The sequence below is a fragment of the Salmo trutta genome, chromosome 13, assembly GCF_901001165.1.
Source record: "Salmo trutta chromosome 13, fSalTru1.1, whole genome shotgun sequence".
Lineage (NCBI taxonomy): Eukaryota > Metazoa > Chordata > Actinopteri > Salmoniformes > Salmonidae > Salmo > Salmo trutta.
In genome coordinates, this window is record NC_042969.1 from 13,484,746 (window position 1) to 13,508,979 (window position 24,234).

The following is a 24,234-nucleotide window of genomic DNA, read 5'->3' on the forward strand; positions in this document are numbered from 1 at the left end:
TATTCATTAATGTTAACAGAATTTTCCATTCAAGAATTTGACCATTAAAATTACATTTAGAATATAAAAGATGGCCTTTAGCACAGTTCTTATAGAGGGTATCAGTCTTGCATCAAATAGTGAATTCCACTGTATGCAGAATGCTGCATGCATGTCTGCAGTGTTATATTTTCACAGCTCACTGTCAGTAAATATCATACAGTAAATATTGGACTACAAGAGAGTTGCAAGCCTGCAAAGGTAGAGTTATTTAAAGTTTTGAATGGGTCGATTGGATTCTGGAAGTGTGTGGTTACAGCAATTGCGCAGGGTTGGTGTGGCCTGTGGTGGTGGGGTCCAATGTGATATCTTTTCATGGGGACCAAAATTCCTGGCGGCGCCCCTGCACATAGCCTACCATTGGCAAACATGTCTCAATAGCGTATAGCCTAGACAATTTACGGTAGCCTTTTTAATTACATTTTTCAACTTCATCTGAAGGGGAGTTTGTTCACCATGTGCGCAATGCGCGTTCCAAAATCGATTAATTCCTCCATGTGCGCGGATTACCCCAAGAAAGGGTAAAGGTAGGAAATGGGGTGCCAAACCCCAGTGGGTTAAATATGCTCCACAGAGAAGTATCAACTCATTTACAGTTAGCATTGGTCTAGCAGTGGTCTTTTATATATGTTCAAAGCTGTCAATTTGATTTATAGAGGATGGGCTATGCTCCAGTTCCTTCATTGCTGGAATGTTCTAGAAATGTCCGAAGACAGGCGCGTACTGGGACCAGAAATCGGCTCTGGTATTTCTAACACACTGACACATTTTTTTCCTTGAGGCCCCCATTATTAGCCAGATAATTATCATTTTACATTTAATTACATTTTACAGGTGTAAATATTGGACTATAAACTGTGCCTTCCTGTGTTATACTTATGCAATTTTTTTTATTACATTCTACTGAGCCATTTGCTTTATGTTCATATTCTTACCTTTTATTTCTTATTGTTGTTTCATTGTCGAGAAGGAACTAGGGGCACAGCCTGGGACACACTCCAATACTCAGACATCATTTACAAATGCAGTATTTGTGTTTAGAGTCCACTAGATCAGATGCGGTAGGGATGACAACCCATTATATTGATAAGTGTGTAAATTGGACCATATTACTGCCCTGACTGAGCATTCGCAATGTAACGAGTACTTTTAGGTGTCAGGGAAAATGAAAAAAAGTACATATTTTCTTTAGGAATGTAGTGAAGTAAAAGTATTCAAAAACATAAATTCTCAAGTAAAGTACAGATACCCCAAAAATATATTTAAGTAGTACTTCAAAGTATTTTTACTTAGTAACTTTACACCACTGCAGGCCCACTCAGCTAAAAATGGACCAGCCCATCTGGCATTTGCCCGAAATGCCTGATGGCCAGTCTGCCCCTGTCCAAAGGTCATTGTCATAGCCTATGAGATTATATCTTGACATGAGGGGGGAAAACTCAGGTGTTGACTGTCAAAATTGACCACAATTTTACAAATTAGTTTTATTGGCAAGGCAGCAAGTCATCATGTCCTGGCTATCAGACACACAGTAGAGTTCCATAATATAAGGGACAAATATCTGCAGTGCCACTGGAGAACACAACATTAGCTAGCATTTTCTGTAATCAAATTAACGAATGATGCAATGCTGAAGATCTGTTTACAACAGGGAGGTATGGGGACTGGCTTTGCTCTCCCTCCACATCGTTATCTGGCAAGTGTCTGAACTAGAGGTGCCTAGACCAGTGGTGGAAAAAGTACCCAATTGTCAGATACCTTAATAGAAAGTTACTCAAGTAAAAGTGAAAGTCAGCCAGTAAAATACTACTTGAGTAAAATCCTAAAAGTATTTGGTTTTAAATATACTTAATATACTTTTTTTCACCTTTATTTAACCAGGTAAGCTAGTTGAGAAAAAGTTCTCATTTACAACTGCGACCTGGCCAAGATAAAGCAAAGCAGTGCGACACAAACAACAACACAGATTTACACATGGAATAAACAAGCGTACAGTCAAAAACACAATAGAAAAAAAAGAAAGTCTATATGCAGTGTGTGCAAATGGCATGAGGAGGTAGGCAATAAATAGGCCATAGTAGCGAAGTAATTACAATTGAGCAGATTAACACTGGAGTGCTAAATGAGCAGATGATGTGCAAGTAGAGATACTGGTGTGCAAAAGAGTAGAAAAGTAAATAAAAACAATATGGGGATGAGGTAGGTAGATTGGGTGGGCTATTTACAGATGGACTATGTACAGCTGTAGCGATCTGTTAGCTGCTCAGATAACTGATGTTTAAAGTTAGTGAGGGAAATATAAGTCTCCAGCTTCAGCGATTTTTGCAATTCGTTCCAGTCACTGTCAGCAGAGAACTGGAAGGAAAGGCAGCCAAAGGTGTTGGCTTTGGGGATGACCAGTGAGATATATTTGCTGGAGCGCGTGCTACGGGTGGGTGTTGTTATCGTGACCAGTGAGCTGAGATAAGGCGGAGCTTTACCTAGCATAGACTTATAGATGACCTGGAGCCAGTGGGTCTGGTGACGAATAGGTAGCGAGGGCCAGCCGACTAGAGCATACAGGTTGCAGTGGTGGATAGTATAAGGGGCTTTGGTAACAAAACGGATGGCACTGTGATAGACTGCATCCAGTTTGCTGAGTAGAGTATTGGAAGCTATTTTGCAGATGACATCGCCGAAGTCGAGGATCGGTAGGATAGTCAGTTTTACTAGGGTAAGTTTTGCGGCGTGAGTGAAGGAGGCTTTGTTGTGAAATAGAAAGCCGATTCTAGATTTGATTTTGGATTGGAGATGTTTAATATGAGTCTGGAAGGAGAGTTTACAGTCTAGCCAGACACCTAGGTATTTGTAGTTGTCCACATATTCTAGGTCAGAACCGTCCAGGGTAGTGATGCTAGTCGGGCGGGCGGGTGCGGGCAGCGAATGGTTGAAAAGCATGAATTTGGTTTTACTAGCATTTAAGAGCAATTGGAGGCCACGGAAGGAGTGTTGTATGGCATCGAAGCTCGTTTGGAGGTTAGTTAACACAGTGTCCAAAGAAGGGCCAGATGTATACAGAATGGTGTCGTCTGCGTAGAGGTGGATCAGGGAATCACCCACAGCAAGAGCGACAACATTGATATATACAGAGAAAAGAGTCAGCCCAAGAATTGAACCCTGTGGTACCCCCATAGTATCAAAAGTAAATGTGATTGCTAAAATATACTTAAGTATCAAAAGTAAAAGTAGAAATAATGAAAAATTCCTTATATTAAGCAAAGCAGACGGCAACATTTTCTTGATTTTAAAATTTACGTAGAGTCAGGGGCACACTCCAACACTCAAGACATTATTTACAAAAGATGCATTTGTGTTTACTGAGTCCGCCAGGGCAGAGGCAGTAGGGATGACCACATGTTCTCTTGATAAGTGCGTGAATTTGACAATTTTCCTGTCCTGTTAAGCATTCAAAATGTAATGAGCACTTTGTGTGTCAGGGAAAATGTATGGAGTAAAAAGTTCAATATTTTCTTTAGGAATGTGGTGAAGTAGTTTTCCAAAATTTAAATAGTAAAGTACAGATACTCCAAAAAACGACTTAAGTAGTACTTCAAAGTATTTTTACTTAAGTACTTTGCCCACCGGCCTAGACACAGTCTACGGATGTGAGACACATGCATGCAAGCATCCGCACCATGAATACAGCAGGCTTTACAGAGTAGCCATCTACATTTTAGTCATTTGGCAGACGCTCTTATCCAGAGCACCATATCAATAAAGCATCTATTTACTGTATTTCAATGATCACCCTGATGGTATACGTCTCTGTGTATTGGTATCCAGCCAGAGGTGACAGGTAGCCTAGTGGTTAGAGTGTTGGACTAGTAACTGAAAGGTTGCAAGATCAAATCCACGAGCTGACAAGGTCAAATCTGTTGTTCTGCCCCTGAACAAGGCAGTTAACCCACTGTTCCTAGGCCATCATTGAAAATAAGAATTTGTTCTTAACTGACTTTCTGAGTTAAATAAAATAAAAATAAATTGGTATCCAGCCAGTGGTTGAACATCTCTGGAGACATGAAAATAACTGCAGCAATGCTCCCCATCCAATCTGACAGAGCTTAAGAGGATCTGCAGAGAAGAATGGGAGAAGCTCCCCAAATACGTGTGCCACACTTGTAGCATCATACTCAAGAAGACTTGAGGCTGTAATTGCTGCCAAAGGTGCTTCAACAAGGTACTGTGTAAAGGGTCTGAATACTTATGAAAATGTGCTATTTCTAAAAAACTTTTTTTCTTTGTCATTATGGGGTAGTGTGTAGATTGATGAGGGGGAAAAAAACTATTTAATCAATTTTAGAACAAGGCTGTAACATAAAATGTGGAAAAAGTTGAGGGGTCTGAATACTTTCCCAATCAACAGTACCTGTGTATTGGTATGTACTATATCTTAAAAATATTGTGGTATAAGGGAAAATATTGAATGGCAGACCTTGACCCCCCCTCTTCGATTGTGTATCAGGGAGAGTGGGATATGCAAAAAACACATTTCCAATTCACAAATGCAAATTAATACACACACGTGTGAAATGGGACAAATAAGCACCCACCAAATTATTAAAATATGGGTTTATATAAAAGGAGACATTTAAATACAGTCATCTCTTTATTACACATAGAACTAGATATTATGCCCAGGACATGGGATCATTAAAACAAAATACAGAAGAAAAAAAAAAAAAGGGTGAAGACATCTTCAGATCCCCCAGATGGATCCACGAAATAGTCCTGCAAAGAATAATAATGAATCACAAAAACATTAGGCTGTCATGTTTTTCTTTTGTAATATAATAATCGAAAGAACAACAATCTGAATTCAAACGGCAGACATTTTTACAAGAGTTGGAACAGCACAACATCCTTATTCTTGAAAGTCCCACATGCATTACCTTTGAAATGACTAAACTGAGGGAGACTTGAAGAGGGTAAGACTCACATGTTGTCATAGCGGTTCATTTCAGGCCATTCCTCACTTTGTACTCATGCACATCAGTGCTGTGCTGTTTGAAGAGCTGCAGATGAGAAAAATAACCATTCAACCAGCCTCTATAGTTTGGCATTCATCCTGGACTGCATTCAAAAATCCAAACAATGTTCTACAGTATTGTGAAAGGAAATCAGGGGAGAAGTTTACAAATATCAGTAGGCTAACTAAGTAATCTTATGTTTTGATCCTGGGAATGAATTTGGTGCCAAAGGGCACACAGTCATGCAGTTTAATGTGTGTAACCCCCAATAGAGGAGGTGAGCCGTCATTACCAGGCCCCAGAGGAAAGCGGACGTCCCGAACGCTAGGCCCACACGCAGCCAGTTGGGGTTGGTGTGATCTGGCTTTGCTGCGGTGAACGCAGACCGACTCCCAACTGCAAGATAAAAGGGCAATGAGATTAATAATCAGTATTTGACTGACTGGCAATTCAACAGAAAGACTTGTGGGGTTGTAATGCTTCAGTTGTTACTGTATGAGTCTGTTCTTGCTGACTCCCAATAGAGATCCCACAAGTGACAAGTTAGTCACAAATTGTGCATACAGTATTGTAGACTACACCAATACTAGGTTGACAGATTTGTCTCCATAAAACAATCATTCATGAGGTAATTATCGTGCATGAAAATCCTGTGTTTGGACTAATGATTACATCCCAGGTAGCTAATAATACCTAACTAACTCGTAGACTACTAGTAAGCTAACGTCACTTAGCTACTATACCTAGATAGCTATATCAATCATTTGAATACAGCTACTTTGTGTTTTCATGTCAATTGCAATGTTATTAAAATTTGAATGGCTATCAATGTTGCCATATAACTTAGTACTTCACTTAGTCAAGACAGTTACGCTAACCTTGCTAAAATAACGTTAGCTATTGACATTGGCTAATGTTAGCTAGCTAAGCTAAGGTCAGGCCTCAAAACAACCCGACAGCCAGTCTTCTCGCAAGGTTAACGTTTTTTTTAATATATATATGTATAAAGGATTATTACACAATTTATACATCTGTTTCCTTTTACTTTACTTACTCTTGCTGACGCTTGCTGCCCGTAATAACAAACGATAAGGTGTCATTTTAGCCACAGGATTTGTTCCCTCATCCGAAATCGGTTCGTGACGAGCTGTGATCGACTATGTGCCCTGTCGAATGGAGTAGAATTTGAAATGAAAACTGAATAATAGATTGAAAAAAGAGGGATGATTTTATTTAGAGATGAAAGTCTCAGTGTTTCTCAAATAAAGTACACACTTGAACCATTTAGCTTTTTTTAAACTAGGCAAGTCAGTTAAGAACAAATTCTTATTTTCAATGACGGCCGAGGAACAGTGGGTTAACTGCCTTGTTCAGGGGCAGAACGACAGCTTTGTACCTTGTCAGCTCAGGGATTCGAACTTGCAACCTTTCGGTTACTAGTTCAACATTCTAACCAGTAGGCTACCCTGCAATAACATATCAACTTCTATATGTCATGTTTTTACGTCAAAATGCAAACCACATAACAGTGATGACAATGCTGCAATGATGGCTAATGGCTACGGAAATGGACTGTAATCTTATCTAATTCATATATTTTGTATTATTATTTCTGTCTGGGGCTGGGCACAGTACCATGTAGCTAGCTCTGGAGAACCTAAGGTTGGAGTTATGAGAACAGAGAAAAATATATTTTACATCACGTCTATTGCAGAACCGAAGTGATGCACTATAGTTTATAACACGTCCCCTTCCATAATTGTCTTTGATTGATTGATTACATTTGTAACTTTTCAGTTTGACAATTTTGCACCGTACAGCAGCACGCACACAGACCCAGAGAGCAGCTTGACCCGGAGGAGAAGGCGGCCATTTTGGTCTGAAGGGGGCCTTGGCTGTCACCACGTGAGGAAGAAGAGCCCGAAAGAGAGCGAGACAATTCCGGGAGCTTTGACTCGAAGAGACCGAGAGGGGAGAGAGAGAGGAAGCTTCGATTCTGATTCATGTGCGAAGCTACAGAAGAGTAGCCAGTTTACAGAATGCCCTCAATTACTCTACCGCCGAAGGAGAACGCTCTATTCAAGAGAATATTGGTAAGTGCCTAGCTGCCGCTAGCTAGTTACGCTAGCTAACGTGCTAAATATAGCAAGCTAGCTAACTTGCGCACGTTACAGTAGCTACTCTATACATTACAAGTAGCTAGCTAGCGTTGATTCGATTTGAAATAAAACAGCATGCATTCATGTTGTATCGTTAGTTGACATGTGTTGTTCCTTCCATCACCCTCTCAACGATTGTAACGTTATAGCTAGCTAACTCGTGGGCTAGTATGTCGCGAGGCACTCGAAATGGCCTGATTGTCATCATTAGCTTGTTAGTTAGCGGTTTCAGTTTTACACCGTTTACTAACTAGCTAGTTACCATGAAACATGTCTAACAAGCGAGTAAACTCACTAACTTGTTATCTGTTGTATCAGTTTGTTGTAGCGGGGTGGTTCAAAAATAAACGCATGACTTTGCTCCAAAACATGATTGGCAAGGAACGTTAGTTAGCTTGCTAGCTACGGCTAGATAAGTTTGGCTAACGTAGGAAGCTAGCTCGCTGCAAGATCATTCTACATCCAACCGCACAGGTACTTCATCATTACTCAGCATTTTAGCAACAAGAGTAACTATAACTAGCTATGAAGCTAGATAGGCGTTACATTTAACATGCACAACGTATGTGCAGTGTTGTCCCTAAGATATTACTGCAAACAGCGGTATGTTAAGTATTGCAATCCTTTACCACAGATTGCAGTTAGCTAACACAACCTAGCTACCCAGCCAGCTAGCTGTCACTCACATTTTGCTTAACCACATATCATATGGGAACTAATTATAAACAATTAGCTTCCTATCATGCCAGCTAAAGTACACACGTTTAGTCTACTTTGCTGAATATTGAGCACCATTCACACAACCATTTCCTATTTCTGGACATAGTGTTTAACAATGTTGGGGGTATTGGCTTAGTTAGGTTGTGTCATTAGCTCGGCATTTCTCTAGGCCTGCAAATTCAAGTAAGCCACACCTACAGTGTTGGGTATAAACTGTCAGATTAGTTGCCAACATATGTTTTTTCATAAGTATACTCATATATTTTTGAGCAATTATGTAAATTGAGGAAAGTACATTACTGAATATATTTCTACAGAGTTGGTTCTCTGCAACAACAAAAAAATCCACTCTGATGCAAAGCAAACATTTCTTTATCTTAGTTCCTTGCATTACTTTACTCTGCAAATATAATAGTATTAATTTGCCAATGCTGTTTGAGGAGAGCTCTCAAGGTGGTGGCCTGGTTGTAAATGCTTACCACAAGTATGTTTTGCATAATGTGAATTGTCTGTTTCCACTCAGAGCCTCTAACGTTCTGTACAACATTCTGAAAATGTTTGTTTTAGTTGCTGTGTTGAACGCTCCTCAGTTTCCTTGGAGCCCCTGCCTTCTCCCTATGCCAGTGTGGATTCCCGGGTATTAGCGTTATGCGGGGAATTGGCAGGCTGATCACTGAGGTGCTAGGCCACACTGTGCTGACCCAGGCAGATAGGAATCTACGTCTGACTGGTTCTCTAATCACTGCATCTCATCACCCATCTGACCACACATTCACACAAAGCTAGATGTTTTTTCAAACCCAATCAATCAAGATACTACTTACTGTATTAGGTTGTGGTGAGCTACTGTCCCTGCTTGCTGGCAGGATAGTATCACCAGACAACCTACCCAAAGGTGTTATTTGTAACTATGTATTTGGGTGATTCATCAGATCTGAACTCTAAGAACAGGCTTTGCAAAAACCTTGATGACAACACCTCTCCCCTGTTGCAGAGATGCTATGAGCACAAGCAGTACAGAAATGGACTCAAGTTCTGCAAACAGATCCTCTCCAACCCAAAGTTCGCAGAGCATGGAGGTGAGGCCTGCTTCAACAGCCACTACTCACTTATCTTTCGGTGGTCGGACCATCAGTGTTGGTAATTAATTTCTTGGCCTAATTAAGTTTTTTTGGCTGTGACTGACACTAGTTCCTCTTCTCTCTCATCTGTCCCTCAGAGACGCTGGCGATGAAGGGACTGACCCTGAACTGTCTGGGGAAGAAGGAGGATGCGTACGAGCTGGTGAGACGAGGCCTGCGCAACGACCTCAAGAGCCATGTCTGTATCCTTTTATACTAGGGCTAATGAGGTGAGGGTTCATATGAACCTCCTAGTCGGAGGCGGGAAGACATTCACCAAAAGCTCGACATCATAATAAGCCCACACTTTTGACTCCATCCCACAAGCCCTTACTGCGCCATGTCTACGGCACATAATCCAGACATGGAATGGGAGCGCGCTAGATTGGCTCTGACTGTTACTGTGACATCTAATAGTATAGGCTTGGTTGCATTAACACAGGGTTCAATGTTTTCATTTGTCACCATGAGTATTAGTTTTCTTTGTTGCCTTGACATTTAGTCATGTGCTTTTAGTAGTCCTCCAAATGGGTTGTTTTAGCGAGGGATTATATTTCTGAGGTTTGTATATATTTATTTTTACCTTTCAATTAGGCACGTCAGTTAAGAACAAAATCTTATTTACAATGACGGCCTACCCCTGGTTTAGTGTGTGTGTGTAGTCTGTTGTTTTGCCGCCTTAACCTTTGCTCTCCCAGGCTGGCATGTGTACGGTCTGCTGCAGCGGTCGGATAAGAAGTACGACGAGGCCATCAAGTGCTACCGCAATGCTCTGAAGTGGGACAAGGACAACCTGCAGATCCTGAGGGACCTTTCACTTCTCCAAATCCAGATGAGAGACCTGGAGGGCTACAGGGTGAGGACCCAGAGACGGACTGTGTGTGCACACATGTCTCCACTCATAAGTATTAGCTCCTGCTGTGTGTAATAATTATTCTGTTATGCTCTCTCTCTCTCTCTCTCTCTGCAGGAGACCCGCTACCAGCTCCTGCAGCTGCGTCCCGCGCAGAGAGCCTCATGGATCGGATACGCCGTGGCCTACCACCTGCTGGAGGACTTTGAGATGGCCGCCAAGATCGTTGAAGAGTTTCGCAAAACGCAACAGGTGAGCTTGACCTCTGTGTTTTGAGTCGAATAATTCTCATTGGGTGCTCTGTAGAGTTCCTGTATCACCCATCTGTATAAATTATTCTGATTGGTCACCCTGCCTGGATCAGTACACCCGATTGGTCACTGCCTGTGTCAGTAAATGTGGTGCTGTGTTTCAGACGTCACCAGACAAAGTGGACTATGAGTACAGTGAGCTGCTGCTGTACCAGAACCAGGTGCTCAGGGAGGCGGGGCTGTTCAAGGAAGCACTGGAGCACCTCACCACCTATGAGAAACAGATCTGTGACAAGCTTGCCGTGGAGGAGACACGAGGTGTGTATGTGAGAGAGCGAGAGAAGGGGGGGACAGTGAAAGTGCATGTGAAAGTATTCATGTGTGTATTGAGTGTTTGAATCCTAATGTTTGTGAGGGTGTAGGGTTCTGTTTGTAGATCAATGTATAAAATGTGATTCATGTGAACCTATTTATCGTTCAGGAGAGCTGCTGCTGCAGCTAGACCGCTCGGAGGAGGCCACTGAGGTCTACCGCCAACTCCAAGAGAGGAACCCTGAGAACTGGGCCTACTACCAGGGTCTGGAGAAAGCACTGAAACCAGGTATCCTTTGAACCCTCACTGCTACCCACCCCATTCCCACTGGACCCTCTCTCTGGTCCATTCTTTAGCATGAGTCCTCTCACTACATTGACTTATGTGTTTGGTAGATTCTCTGACCAGATTTGAATCTGCCTATGAATGGCATGCTCTGACTGTTGGCTTCTTGTGTTCCCAGCTTGCATAGAGGAGAGGCAGAAGCTCTATGAGGAGGCGTGGGTGAAATATCCCAAAGGACTTGTTCCCCGGAGGCTGCCTCTCACCTTCCTAACAGGTACATATATAAGCCATTACCACTACTATTACTGTGTAATCATCCATGGTATAATGGCCTTTCAAGACGACGGCTGATAGAGTACGTTGAAACGTGGTCTGTGGAACACCGGAGGATGGGGTGTTGAGGAGCTCTATTCACTTGTTTTCTTTTCAGGTGAGAAGTTCCGTGAATGTCTGGACTGCTATCTGAGGATGAACTTCAGTAAAGGCTGTCCGCCCGTCTTCACCACTCTGAAGTCCCTGTATCACGACAAGGAGAAGGTGAGGGAGAACCACTGCCATTCCATAGGCTCCAGCAAGTCACTGAAGTAACATGCCTGGACTGAGATGTCAGGGTGATCTTGTGTTTGCTTGTTCCTCTCCGTGTAGTTGTCCATCATTGAAGAATTAGTGGTTGGATACGAGACGTGTTTGAAAAGCTGTAGAAAGTTCAATCAAAGTGGTGAGTGCGATCAGATTTTCATGTTTTATGAAATCTAATAGGAACCGTATTAGAATCTCTTATGGTGTGTGTGTATTAGATGACGGTAAGGAGGAGCCCCCCACCACTCTGCTGTGGGTCCAGTATTTCCTGGCTCAGCACTTTGACCACGTGGGCCAGCAGACGCTAGCCCTGGACTACATCAACACAGCTATCGAGAGCACACCCACGCTCATAGAACTGTTCCTCATCAAGGCCAAAATATACAAGGTAGCCCACATACAGCCGTAGAATTGTTTGTCAAGGCACACATTTTCTAGACATGTCATTATAGTGAAGATTTACAGTGTAACACTCGCTCTCTCTCATCCCATCTTTGTCTCTCTAGCATGCAGGTAACATAAAGGAAGCAGCCAGGTGGATGGATGAGGCCCAGGCTCTGGACACTGCTGACCGCTTCATCAACTCAAAGTGTGCCAAGTACATGTTGAAGGCCGGCCTGGTCAAAGAGGCAGAAGAGATGTGCTCCAAGTTCACAAGGGTCAGTCAGTGTTTGTGTGTGTTGCCTTAAAACCCTTTGTGTGTGTGGTGTTAACTGTGGGTATCTGTGTTTCAGGAGGGTGCGTCAGCGGTAGAGAATCTGAATGAGATGCAGTGTATGTGGTACCAGACAGAATGTGCTCTGGCCTACAAGTCCATGAACAAGTTTGGAGATGCGCTCAAGAAGTGCCACGAGATCGAGAGGGTACGTTTTTTAACTGGGGGGGCAGGTTCACTGACGAGGGTTAAACCTGTATAGATGGCCCAGTGCTAGTACAGGTCTGCTCAGTGGTTGGATTGCCTCATCATAACCATCTGTGTCCCATTAGCATTTTGTGGAGATCACAGACGACCAGTTCGACTTCCACACGTACTGCATGAGGAAAATGACGCTGCGATCCTATGTGGACCTGCTCAAGCTGGAGGACGTGCTGCGCATGCACCCCTTCTACTACAAAGCTGCCCGCACCGCCATTCAGATCTACCTCGGCCTGCACGACAACCCACTCACCGACGACAATAAGGAACACCAGGCCGACGCCGGTACGTGTTGTGTGTGAGTCTGTGCAAGACCCCAAACTGATGCTTGTTTGATATCGCTCATTTGATGTTTTACACACTGGTTTTTGGTTTGGTGTAGTGCAAAGTTCCCTCTAATGTTTTTTGGCACTGAGCAAATTTCAGGTCTGCTGAGCACAAACTTGAACTTTGTGAAGATTCTGTGCAACTTCCAGTGTGCGTTTACTGTGAACACAGACTGTGCCCGCTTTAAGTTAGTTTTAATTGGTCAAGTAGGCTACTGTGGCTATTTGATCATAATGTAGACCTACCATTAAAAAAAGATGGAGAAAATAAATCTCATAACATTTTAACATGGAAATAACTGTTCTCTCATTCAGCCTACAGTGGCAGCCAATGTGTGGAGTTCAATGTAGGCCTAAATTCCATGAGGCTTGAAAAAAACATACAGGGCTTGACATTAATTTACATTTGTTTATCCATTTGTCTTTCAGACAAGGAGGTGACTGAAAATGTTTGATGCAAGAAACCACTTTCCAAAATAAAATGTGTTTTATTCCCATACCATTATTCCAGAGAATCAGACACATTAAGCTACCCTCTGCCTATTGGCTACTTAGCTTATTAAATCCGGCAGGTAGCCTAGTGGTTAGAGTGTTGGGCCTGTAACCGAAAGGTTTCTGGATCGAATTCCCGAGCTGACAAGGTAAAAATCTGTTGTTCTGCTACTGAACAAGGCAGTTAACCACTGTTTCCCGGTAGGCCATCACTGTAAATAAAGGTAACTTATTATTATTTATTTTTTTTACAAATCCTGTCACAAAATAAAACACTGCCCCTTTAAGAGGAAAAAAAAGCTCTTTACATGACTTGCTTTTCACAGATGTCTAGAAATGTACACTTTTTTTGTGCTCTTGTAAGAAGCAATCCCTCACTTATAGCCCAGTTATAGATAATTTGAAGTCAGCAAATGACTCGAACTAGCAAAGGATATGAACAAAATGTGCACACATGGCTACATGCAGCTCTCGCTTTGATCGCAAAACAAGCTAATCTATTCACAACCGCTCATGCTGGTAACACAGTCCAGTTCAAGGTAAATGGCAATGATCCATATATGGCAATGGTCTATTTGCGTATAGGCCTACTGTACCTCTGTTTATGCTGCACTGGTCTATGTAGAGTACGGGCTGAGTAGTGCGTCAATGCAATAGAATCCTACTCGAATGCGGTCTGCCTACAACAACCTCTTGTTTTGATTTGATCACAATTGCCACAGTAAAGCGAAACGTTGGTGTTAACAGGGAAACCTGTAGAACAGTGGTCACCAACCTTTTCTGAGTCACGATCACTGAGTCAAAATGCAAGCAGAGATCTACCGCTCACATTTTCTTTACCACGACTTGAAAAACATAAGCCTATGCAACATTAACAATGAGGTTTGTGCAGTAAGTTATAGGCCCAATACATTATCACAGCAATTGGCCTGCCAATGCATTGTTGGTCGGGCCATTTTTTTTAAATTACATGAAACATTTTGAGGTAGGCTATATGATCACACTGGTAATAGATCCGTTGTATTATTTGTGAGACACTGCTGATTGAGCATGCATTTAAATAGTTGGATTTTTATTTTCATTTTACCGGGCTGATGGCGTCTGCATCTGATGGTCAGTCTCAGTGGAGGAAGAGAGCAGCCGACTAAGGGTCCGCCTCTCAACATCCCTCAGCTCTCCCTTTCCTCCACTGACACTGACCAGCTGATGGCGAAACTCGAATCGCGCCTCATGCACAAATTCATGTTACTCCTATGAACAGAGAATGTAAAATGTTCCTCTATATTAAAAAAGACCCAAGTCGCTAATACTAAAGCAAGCCTAGAGATGCACTTTCCTACTCTTTATTTACTGCTGCAGTGCTTGTTGTAGCGCTGTGTGGAAATAGGATGAACTTGGATTTAATGGCTTATAAAAGTGTTGACAGTGCTGAGTAAGAACTCTCATAAAAACAGCATCTCTTTGCTGTATTCATTGACAGTCTCTCTAGTCATGGTTTTAAATGTTGAGAAATCTCACAGCATCTCTTTACTGCATTGGTTGAGTCTCTGGTCATGGTTTTAAATGTTCAGAAATCTCACAGCATCTCTGCTGTATTAGTTGAGTCTCACTCTAGTCATTACTGTAGTCATGGTTTTAAATGTTCAGAAATCTCAGTATCAACTTTGCTATAGCTTTCTTTTATGCCTGCTACGTTACTGCAGACACTGTAATCTGAGCCATCCGATAGGCCTACTGCTGGCCAATAGTGCACTTGATTTCCGGCACGCAGGGCAGCTGAATCTGGTGCACTTAACGCCAACAGCCGGAGATAAAACATTTTTAAAAAGGCTTTATCGTTTTTTTTTTTTTTACGATAGATTAGGAATGCCTTGGAGATCGACTAGTTGATCTCAATCGACCGGTTGGTGACCACTGCTCTAGAAAGTGAACATCACTCAAATCTCTTGCTTCTCTCTGTATGCTGATATTTCTTCTGCGAGGCAGTCTCGGGCTACTGTGCGCCCACGCGCAGCTTTGAGGGAACATTGGTGTAGTGTCTTGATTTGTAAATGATCCCAGTGTTTGAGAGAAGTGACACTGTCCCGTCTGTCCCTGTGCGTGTCCCACAGAGAACCTGAATGACAAGGAGCTAAAGAAGCTGAGGAACAAGCAGAGACGAGCCCAGAAGAAAGCCCAACTAGAAGAGGAGAAGAAGAACGCCGAGAAGGAGAAGCAGCTGAAGAACCAGAAGAAGAAGAAAGAAGACGACGACGAGGAGATTGGAGGACCAAAGGAGGAGCTCATACCAGACAAACTGGCCAAGGTGCGTGTGGCCTGTAAAAGATGAAGGAATGACTGAGGCCTATCCCGACAGACTCCTCACAGTGAGCCCTAGTCGTTGGAAATGCCTCAAAGAACAAACCTGTGGTTTCGCTTTACCCTCATGGCTACTGCCATTAGCCCTGTGGGATATCACTGCAGAACATTGTGAAATTACACTAAGGAGACTGAACAGTTTTTTTGGGGATAAGACCCATGATATTGTTTTCTTCCCCTGTAGGTGGAGAACCCACTAGAGGAGGCAGTGAAGTTTTTAACCCCCCTGAAAAACCTGGTGAAGAACAAGATTGAGACTCACCTCCTGGCCTTCGAGATCTACTTCAGGAAAGGTAAAGGAACGAGAAGCTGATTGACGTTCTGACACGAGAAGAATCTGGTACTTTTGTAAAAAAAAACTTAAACAGATCTGTTGCTTTCCCTCTCGTAGAGAAGTACCTGCTGATGTTGCAGTCCGTGAAGAGAGCGTTCTCCATGGAGCCCTCTCACCCCTGGCTGCACCAGTGTCTAGTGCGCTTCTTCAAAGGAGGTACAGTTTAGTAGGGCTTCTGTCATTTGGCCAGGCTGTTGGGCCATGTCATTATCCAAACTCTATGGATTTAAGATACCTTCACATCCATCTGTCTCTGAACCATTTGTTGCCGGAATAGTTGATTGTGTTCTGGTACAAATATCTCTACCACGTTCTGATTCTGTGTGTCTTCCTCAGTGTCTGACAGTAAGGACCTACCGGAGGCTGTGCGGACTGTTTTGAAGCAGGAGATCTCACGGCTGTTTGGGGAGAGCAACCCCCAGAACTTTAACAAGAACTACCTGAGCCAACACTCCAACTCTATACCACACCGCGTGGCTGGTACGTACACGCACTGACTCAACAGTACAATTATGCCACATGAGACTTAACCATAACTACACACACACTATGTCAACTTGTAACTGAAAAGTTCCACGTTGTCCCCCCTGCAGCTGCTAAGATGATGTTCTATCTGGACCCGTCCTCTGACAAGATGGCCTCTGAGCTGGCTACAGCGCTGGATGAGTCCCTCACAGGGAGAAGCATCACGGTGAGTGCTTACTCACTGCACAACATTTTTATATTTAAATGTATCAAGTACCTTTGGCACAGTAGTCCCACACCCGAACAACATTAGGGAGAAAGGCAAGGAATAATGTCAATTGTCTGTGTGACCCAAGTCTAAGACATCTTATCTTTCCTGTCAGATCTGCACAGATGTGCTGGAGGCGCTGCGTGAGGGCAATCTGGGCGATGGGCAGCAGAAGGCAGCGGAGGCGTACCGCGCCGCGTGTAACAAGCTGTACCCCCACACCTTGGCCTTCATGCCCCCCGGGTACGAGGACAACACCACCTCCACCATCAGCGCCAATGGAGACCTGTCAGCAGGCGAGCACGACGACATGGCCAACGACATGTGAGAGGGGAGCGAGGGATGGGAGGGGAGGAGCGTACAAGCTGCCAGCCGCTAGTCTGACAACAACACCCCAGCTACGGTTGTTTGTTTTGTGAATGCCCCCTGCAGTGCACTGACCTGGACTGAGAGAGCTGCGAAGAGGAGGGAAAAACAAATGCGCATTTTACAATTTTTTTTTTTTTTTTAACCCTGTTGACATCTCTTCTTTAACTGAACAAAATAAAACTGTATAAGAAAAGTGTTAGGGTGGCTGCCGTTAAGTCAGGTTTTTACTCCTGTGTTTTCACGCCTGTGTTTCTCCTGTATGTGCATCTGCTTCTCACGTTTTTAAAGGTAATTTATATATTAAAAACAAAGAATTTAAAACGTTTGCAAAAATTGAAAGAATATAAATTGTAGTGGTGGTGATGGAGGATTGTGGTATCTACCTGTGAGCTGGCATGTGCCAAAAATGAAAAGGTGGAACTTTTTAAAAGGAGACATCACTTGTTTCCCAGGGGAGGCGTAGCGGCGATGCACTCGGTGAATCAGCTACTGAGCTCAAGCAGTCCTCTGCTCGGCCACAAGGTTGTGCAGCGGTAGAGGTCCCGGCGTGGCCTCCAGGAGGGAACAGGACACGACTGATCTGAATGCAGAGACACAGAGCTCAATGCTCACCTGGAGTGCTGTATGACTGACAAATGTGCAGATTTCTGTTTTCCTTTTCCGCTCTGTATTTTCCTTCCTAGTTTTACCCATGTGAAAGTCCCATGAAACCACTTCCTGATAAAGCAAAAACACACTGACACTCTACAGTTACTGGGGTTTGTTTTGGGGTTTTATTTCTGTTTATTGGTCAAATGTTATAGGCTCATCCAATGTTACCAATCCATCTTATTTTATTTTGAAAAAGGCGTTTGTCAATCATACTGAGTTCTGCACACAGACCACTCCTAACACAACGAGGAGTTATCAATAACTAAAGTTGAATAAAAAGCTATTTCCTGATGGCATTTTTCCTGCAGAAGTTTGTATTTTATTCAAGGATTGCCATTTGTCAAGGATTGTCAAGAAACAAAATTATTTGAAGGGTCTTGAAGAGGAACACTCGCTCACGCTGCCTCACATGCTCACCGTAGGTACTATGAGGGGTGTAAATACCATGCTACGTTGGACAGGGCTTTCAGAGTTTCGGTCTGGGCACGTCCCCTACTACCCCACCCTCATGCCTTTTGGCTTGAGAGCTGAGGAAGGTGTGGTCCAAGTTGAGGTAGGTGGTGAGGAACTCTGGGAAATCTCTCTTCTGGACAACCTCCAGGAACATGGCTGCAGCTGTCAACAACCTCTGTTCCTCCCTGGGGGGGGGGGGGGAAGAGGAAGAGTCAGGAGTGAACAGCAGAAGAAAGTCCTAGAAGGGTGGAAGAATTGGAGGCTCAAAGGAGAGGGAGGAGTGCAGAGACAAAAGAAACTTCTAGAAACGCAGAATGTTTGAATTCTGAGTTATCTTGGCAACCTTGTGCTCTTATCCTACTCCTACCTGACAGTGTGACAGCGTGTGACAACCTTCAGCTCCCCCATGACCTCCTGGGTCAGCTTTGTGACCAGACCCCGGGTCACCACCCTGCTATCATCCTCCAGCAGTGTCTGATGGCGGATCCACTGCCACACCTGAACACAAAACACCACACAGACATCTCATGAAATGGACCCTGAACTCTCACGTTTTTGCAATGGGAAGTGCGGCACAGGATAACCTAAACTAAAGTGAACCTACCTGGGATCTGGAGATTTCTGCAGTTGCAGAATCCTCCACCTGTCCCCTGTAGAAGAAGTGACCTTTGCCTAGGGGAGACCCATGGCGCATTACATCAACATTACTCAATCACATATCCATCCCAAACCTCCATTAAGGACGCTGGTTCATTATGATGCATACTCTTGAATTCTCACCTTTGAGCCAAGCATCTATGAACAGGATTCCTACAGCGATGTTATACTTCAAGCCGTACAGGGTTACTCCACCCTAGAAGAACGTTTAGAGCAGTTCAGTACACAAGACGTGGAATGGTATTCCAGAGAGATGCATAGTGTAGTATAAATATACATTAGCACAACGTTATTGAGTAACTGACCGCTGGCATACAGAGCAGGTCGTCGGGGGTAACCGTGAGGTCATCTCTAAGCTGGTGCATCTGGTTGTCACCCTGAGAATGCAGCTGGAAGAGCTGAGAAGAGAATGACACAAAGGTGGGGAGAGTGACAAATCCAATATTATTTGTCACCTTTGTAAACAACAGGTGTAGACTTACAGTGAAATGCTTACTGAGAAGATAACAGTTCCTTGAAAGGTATAGCTCAACAATTCCTACATCAAGGACTTACTTTCTGCATGGGCTCTATCAAGCCCAGATCATACACCATGAAGCCATCAACACCAGCTTTGATCTCCAGTAACTTAAGTCTGAAATATGAGAAAGGGAGAAACAAATTTAGAGCTGAATGGTGCAATTGGAGCCCAGTGAAATCATAATCGAGCAATCAGTCGTCACTGCTGTTGTGTAACATGACCAAAAACACAGGACAGATCAGGATCAAATAAGCAATAAATTGATACAGTACCAGTCAAAAGTTAGGACACGCCTACTCATTCAAGGGTTTTTCTTTATTTTTACTATTTTCAACCTTGCAGAATAATAGTGAAGACATCAAAAGTATGAAAAAAACATTTGGAATCATGTAGTAACCAAAAAAGTATATTTTATACTCTTCAAAGTAGCCACCCTTTGCATTGATGCCACCCTTTGCACACTCTTGGCATTCTCTCAACCAGTTTCACCTGGAATGCTTTTCCAACAGCCTTGAAGGAGTTCCCACATATGCTGAGTACTTGTTGGCTGCTTTTCCTTCACTCTGCAGTCCAACTCATCCCAAACCATCTCAATTCGGTTGAGGTCAGGTGATTGTGGGGGTCAGGTCATCTGATGCAGCACTCCATCACTCTCCTTCTTGGTGAAATAACCCTTACACAGCCTGGAGGTGTGTTGGGTCATTGTCCTGTTGAAAAACAACTGATAATCCTACTAAGCGCAAACTAGATGGGATGGCTATCGCTGCAGAATAATGTGGTAGCCATGCTGGTTAAGTGTACCTTGAATTCTAAATAAATCACTGAAAGTGTCAACAGAAAAGCACCCCCCCCCACCTCCTCATCCATGCTTCACGGTGGGAACCACACACGCGGAGATCATCCGTTCACCTTCTCTGCGTCTCACAAAGACAAGGCGGTTGGAACCAAAAATCTACAATTTGGACTCATCAGACCAAAGGACAGATTTCCACCGGTCTAATGTCCATTGCTCGTGTTTCTTGGCCCAAGCAAGTCTCTTCTTTTTATTGGTGTCCTTTAGTAGTGGTTCTTTGCAGCAATTTGACCATGAAGGCCTGATTCACGCAGTCTCTGAACAGTTGATGTTGAGATGTGTCCGTTACTTGAACTCTGTGAAGAATTTATTTGGGCTGCCATTTCTGAGGTGCAGTTAATTGCCGATTTCTGAGGCTGGTAACTAACTTATCCTCTGCAGCAGAGGTAACTCTGGGTCTTCCTTACCTGTGGCAGTCCTCATAAGAGCCAGTTTCATCATAGCGCTTGATGGTTTTTGCGACTGCACTTGAAGAAACTTTCAAAGTCATTGAAATTTTCCAGATTGACAGACCTTCATGTCTTAAAGTAATGATGGACTGTCGTTTCTCTTTGCTTATTTTAGCTGTTCTTGCCATAATATGGACTTGGTATTTTACCAAATAGTGCTATCTTCTGTATACCACCCCTACCTTGTCACAACACAACTGATTGGCTCAAACACATTAAGAAAGAAAGAAATTCCACAAATTAACTTTTAACAAGGCACACCTGTTAATTGAAATGCATTCCAGGTGGCTACCTCATGAAGATGGTTGAGAGAATGCCAAGAGTGTGCAAAGCTGTCATCAAGGCAAAGGGTGGCTACTTTGAAGAATATATATATTTTGATATGTTTAACACTTTTTTTGGTTACTACATTATTCCATTTGTGTTATTTAATTGTTTTGATGATTTCACTATTATTCTACAATGTAGAAAATAGTAAAAATAAAGAAAACCTATGGAAGGAGTAGGTGTGCCCAAACCTTTGACTGGTACTGTACTTTAAGTAGATATATCAGATGACGTATAGATGACTGTGTAGAATAGGTCCTTGCCTGGTGACGTTGGCCAAGGCTGCTCTATAGGGGGCACTGTCCCTGTCCTGAGGCAGCAGCAGGGCTGCCATACCCCCAGTAGCCAGTGCTCCTCTACGGTGACATGTCTGGACCAGCAGGTCCATGTAGCTCCGCAAGAACAGCTTCTCCATGTTGACATACTTACTGCGGTCAGGGAGCAGGAAGGCCCCTCGGTGACCTGGCAGACAATAATATGACCATTAGATGACCTTTTGTAAACTAGTAGTCCAGTGATGTATCAAGATATACCCAGGGATTACCCATGTTTAGACAGTTGCTGCATTCAGTTTTATAATAAGGTTAAACTGAGCTGTTTGGGCCAGAATAGTCCCAATCCAAAAAACAACATGGTTGAAAGTTGAAAGCTGTCTTCTCCAACATTGCCAGAACAGATACATTTTGTAGACCCATAAAAACCCTTAGTTTCCATGGAAAAGACAGGATATGACTGAGTGATTGAAGTCACTCACCGAACTTGTTGACAAAGGAGGCGGAGTAATCCCAGATCCCACAGTTGAGTCCAGCGGAGTGATCCTTAAGCTCATACAGAATCTCCTCCATCTCAAATGCTGACAGCACGTTCTCTATCAGCACGGTTGCCTTTATGCTGCCCACAGGCAGGCCCAGCTAGAGGATACAACACACACACACACACACTTGCATTCAATGTTACTTATGATCAGTAATTTACTGTATATCAGAGAAGCAATCAAATAGCAAGCATGCTGTTCTAAAGCGTTTCACACCTTTACCATGTTGGCATTCTACAAACCTTCTGCTCTGTCCAGAGGAATATGTTGTTCCAAAGTCTCGCCTCCAGGTAGCTCTCGACCTAACATGCAGCGATGGTGGTGAGGAAAAGAGAGAGAGAGTAGTGGAGAGTTTTTTTTTTATACCAGATCGTGTCAAACCTATTTGCTATTCTAACAGCCAATAACAGCACAGCTATCTACCATAGCCTTACTTTGGAGAGGTAGAAAAATGGCCCACTCGCGCTGTCAAACAACAGCTTGCCACAGTGGAACATGAGGAAGCCGAAGTCACACAGCGGCCCTGGCACCTCTTTGCCTTTAACCTGCATACACACAAATGCATCAGCGCTGCTGAAATATCATCCACACAAAAATAAGGTGATGGTCAGGGGTCAACTTTCACTGGGAATGGGGGGGGGCATGTCATTGGAATGTGATACAAAAGGGGCAACGGTGTGCTTTAAGACCATGCGGATGCTTCCGAGCGATCGGGTAGGCTTTTCTGAGTGTTTTTCTGTTTTTATATATACACACACATATATATATAAAATGTCCTCCCCCACTTCTAAAACCAAAGATGCACCCCTGATGATGGTTGTAGACATAACATGATCATATGGATGGCTCTACACTTTCAGCCAATCCAGACGTTGTATGCATGTAAAGTGAGGTATTGAGATGAATTTGGACATCAGAGTGTTGAAGTTGGAACTCAATACCATCATGTTGTGTTCCACCATGTTCCAGGCTCTAGGGCGGAGCATCAGAACAGGAGCCTGGGATATCTTGGGGGCATCTGTTGGAGGACAGTAATAGTTGGGCGTATACATTAATAATACAATATTCTGATCTGTAGATCTACAATATTCTGATCTGTAGATCTACTTAAACATGGTAGAAAGTTATAAAGTAGACTAATGCAGGGTTTGTAATTAAAATATAAGATGTTATAAAGTCCAGTTAAACAATCAAGATAGACTGTATCTAGATACGTTTAGATTCAGATGATGTGTGCCAACAAAACGCTTCCTGCCCTGGACTGAGCCAACCATGAGTAATGGGTAATAGAGTGGATATAAACTCACTGGGAAATTGATTATGCACCGCCCGGTAAACATTATAAATGCCTTTTATCTGGTTGTGGTACGTCGGGCAGTTTCCATCATCAAAATCAATCTGCAAGAGAAAAACAACAGTCGTCTACATAGTGAAGATGACTTTTCTGGAATGCTCTGCCCACCAACAGATCCAGAATCACCTGATTTATACGTCTTTTAACTTTTATATCAAAGCATCCTTATATCCAACATCCCTTGCCTTGTAGCAACATTCTAGACTGGGTTCATACATGGCTGTTTCTGCATTCCACAATTTTACTTGTATGTTACATTCAACAATGTCTCAAACAAGGCTAATTGGCTAAATCCGACCCCTGAATATCCTTTACCTGCAGGCCCCATTGTATACCTGTAGGCCCTGTGCAGGGGAGCTGAGGGCCTGAATGAAGCGCTGGGTGTCACAGGGGGCCAGGTCCCCCACATCCACATGTCTCCTCTGCAGCCTCTGGGGGACTGGACGGACCCTCCAGGTAGGGTCGCTTCTTACGGGGGCTGTGACCTCACAGAACCCTGGCAGGTCACCTGACAGGTCCAGGTGGGTCTTCCTGGAGATTCTAAGCCTCAGGATCTTATATGACAGAAAGACACATACTGTATTAGACAAGGTTGATATACTGTATATTTGTCATGATCACTGATCACTATGTTTGTCAACAAGTAGGCCTAGAGAAAACAAATATATTTAGAACAATGTATGGAACAATGTATTAGTGCTTTGTGACCAACCTTGTCAACCTCTTCATCAAATGTTGAGACCAGTTCCTGAAGGAAGACCAGGGAGCCTGCGGTAAAGATGGTTCGATACTCAGCCTCCAACCCTGGGGGAGAGGGCTCTAGTTCCATAGTTATAGGATCCTGTGGGCCATAGAGTTATTACAAGTGTAATAACATGCCTCATGTTATGCAAAGAAATCATCAATCAACTGGGACATGAAAGTTTATATGAAGTACTGTACGCTGTACATGAATATGTCTAGTTGGTTACTGACTGTCTATAGATAAGAATGTTACAAACACAAGTTAACATGGCTCAAAAAGGCACTGCAGCTTAACTTCAATAAAACGAGCAGGACAGAGCGGAAATGTGCGAACTTTAAACAGTCATGACAATAAAGATAATGTTGTCACCTACAACATTTTAACAAATTGTAATAGGAGGGAATGAGTACTCACGGACATGTTGATGCCTTTTTTCACTACTGAAGTGGACTTTGGTAAGGCGCACCACTAACCCTTGTTTGTTTTAGGTAAAGGTTAAAAGCCACTTTCTGAAACATTAACAGGATTTTAAAGTGCTGACACACGTTCGAGATATT

The 24,234-nt window shown here is 43.2% G+C and overlaps 3 protein-coding genes and 1 non-coding gene across 5 annotated transcripts; 2 read left to right on the forward strand and 2 right to left on the reverse strand.

Moving 5' to 3' along the window:
• Positions 1-4,632: 4,632 nt before the first annotated feature.
• Positions 4,633-7,521, reverse strand: ndufc1 (NADH:ubiquinone oxidoreductase subunit C1). 2 transcript variants are annotated; one of them, XR_003880563.1, is made up of 5 exons: positions 7,504-7,521; positions 6,100-6,211; positions 5,338-5,441; positions 5,015-5,090; positions 4,633-4,806 (listed from the first exon to the last, which is right to left on the reverse strand). XR_003880563.1 is itself a non-coding variant. In XM_029771007.1 (4 exons), exons 1-3 carry the CDS (start codon positions 6,143-6,145, stop codon positions 5,031-5,033), a joined length of 210 nt encoding a protein of 69 aa, XP_029626867.1. In that variant the 5' UTR covers positions 6,146-6,211; the 3' UTR covers positions 4,633-4,806; positions 5,015-5,030. The 2 variants fall into 2 exon arrangements, 1 of the variants encoding a protein (XP_029626867.1); XM_029771007.1 differs by lacking the exon at positions 7,504-7,521.
• LOC115205216 (N-alpha-acetyltransferase 15, NatA auxiliary subunit) lies at positions 7,085-17,794 on the forward strand. The gene is made up of 20 exons (XM_029770959.1): positions 7,085-7,138; positions 8,919-9,003; positions 9,144-9,248; positions 9,744-9,901; positions 10,016-10,150; positions 10,314-10,467; positions 10,631-10,750; positions 10,926-11,021; positions 11,178-11,284; positions 11,393-11,465; positions 11,545-11,714; positions 11,833-11,985; positions 12,061-12,189; positions 12,314-12,527; positions 15,172-15,365; positions 15,603-15,711; positions 15,810-15,908; positions 16,089-16,232; positions 16,346-16,443; positions 16,601-17,794. The coding sequence occupies exons 1-20, from the start codon at positions 7,085-7,087 to the stop codon at positions 16,811-16,813; spliced, it is 2,610 nt and encodes an 869-aa protein (XP_029626819.1). The 3' UTR covers positions 16,814-17,794.
• Positions 15,397-15,530, forward strand: LOC115206903 (small nucleolar RNA SNORA18). The gene has a single exon (XR_003880883.1). It is a non-coding gene; the product is annotated as a small nucleolar RNA SNORA18 (small nucleolar RNA).
• On the reverse strand, positions 17,609-24,234 carry ugl (ureidoglycolate lyase). Its single transcript, XM_029770978.1, has 15 exons — positions 24,092-24,234; positions 23,645-23,773; positions 23,268-23,486; positions 22,886-22,976; positions 22,520-22,596; positions 22,013-22,123; positions 21,821-21,880; positions 21,519-21,675; positions 21,028-21,226; positions 19,171-19,249; positions 18,921-19,013; positions 18,739-18,811; positions 18,563-18,630; positions 18,326-18,456; positions 17,609-18,143 (listed from the first exon to the last, which is right to left on the reverse strand). The coding sequence occupies exons 1-15, from the start codon at positions 24,095-24,097 to the stop codon at positions 17,972-17,974; spliced, it is 1,665 nt and encodes a 554-aa protein (XP_029626838.1). The 5' UTR covers positions 24,098-24,234; the 3' UTR covers positions 17,609-17,971.

What these genes read in the sequence shown, in the direction of transcription:
- LOC115205216 (XM_029770959.1), top strand. Translation starts at nt 7,085, where the DNA reads ATGCCCTCAATTACTCTACCGCCGAAGGAGAACGCTCTATTCAAGAGA. An exon ending in CGACCTCAAGAGCCATGTCT is followed by an intron (nt 9,249 to 9,743) that starts GTATCCTTTTAT and finishes TTGCTCTCCCAG; the next exon opens with GCTGGCATGTGTACGGTCTG. An exon ending in TCACAGGGAGAAGCATCACG is followed by an intron (nt 16,444 to 16,600) that starts GTGAGTGCTTAC and finishes CTTTCCTGTCAG; the next exon opens with ATCTGCACAGATGTGCTGGA.
- ugl (XM_029770978.1), bottom strand. An exon ending in TTGATGAAGAGGTTGACAAG is followed by an intron (nt 23,487 to 23,644) that starts GTTGGTCACAAA and finishes CTGTCATATAAG; the next exon opens with ATCCTGAGGCTTAGAATCTC. An exon ending in ACACGCTGTCACACTGTCAG is followed by an intron (nt 18,144 to 18,325) that starts GTAGGAGTAGGA and finishes CCCCCCCCCCAG; the next exon opens with GGAGGAACAGAGGTTGTTGA.
- ndufc1 (XM_029771007.1), bottom strand. Translation starts at nt 6,145, where the DNA reads ATGACACCTTATCGTTTGTTATTACGGGCAGCAAGCGTCAGCAAGA. An exon ending in GGCAGCAAGCGTCAGCAAGA is followed by an intron (nt 5,442 to 6,099) that starts GTAAGTAAAGTA and finishes TTTATCTTGCAG; the next exon opens with TTGGGAGTCGGTCTGCGTTC. An exon ending in CCGCTTTCCTCTGGGGCCTG is followed by an intron (nt 5,091 to 5,337) that starts GTAATGACGGCT and finishes TCTCATCTGCAG; the next exon opens with CTCTTCAAACAGCACAGCAC.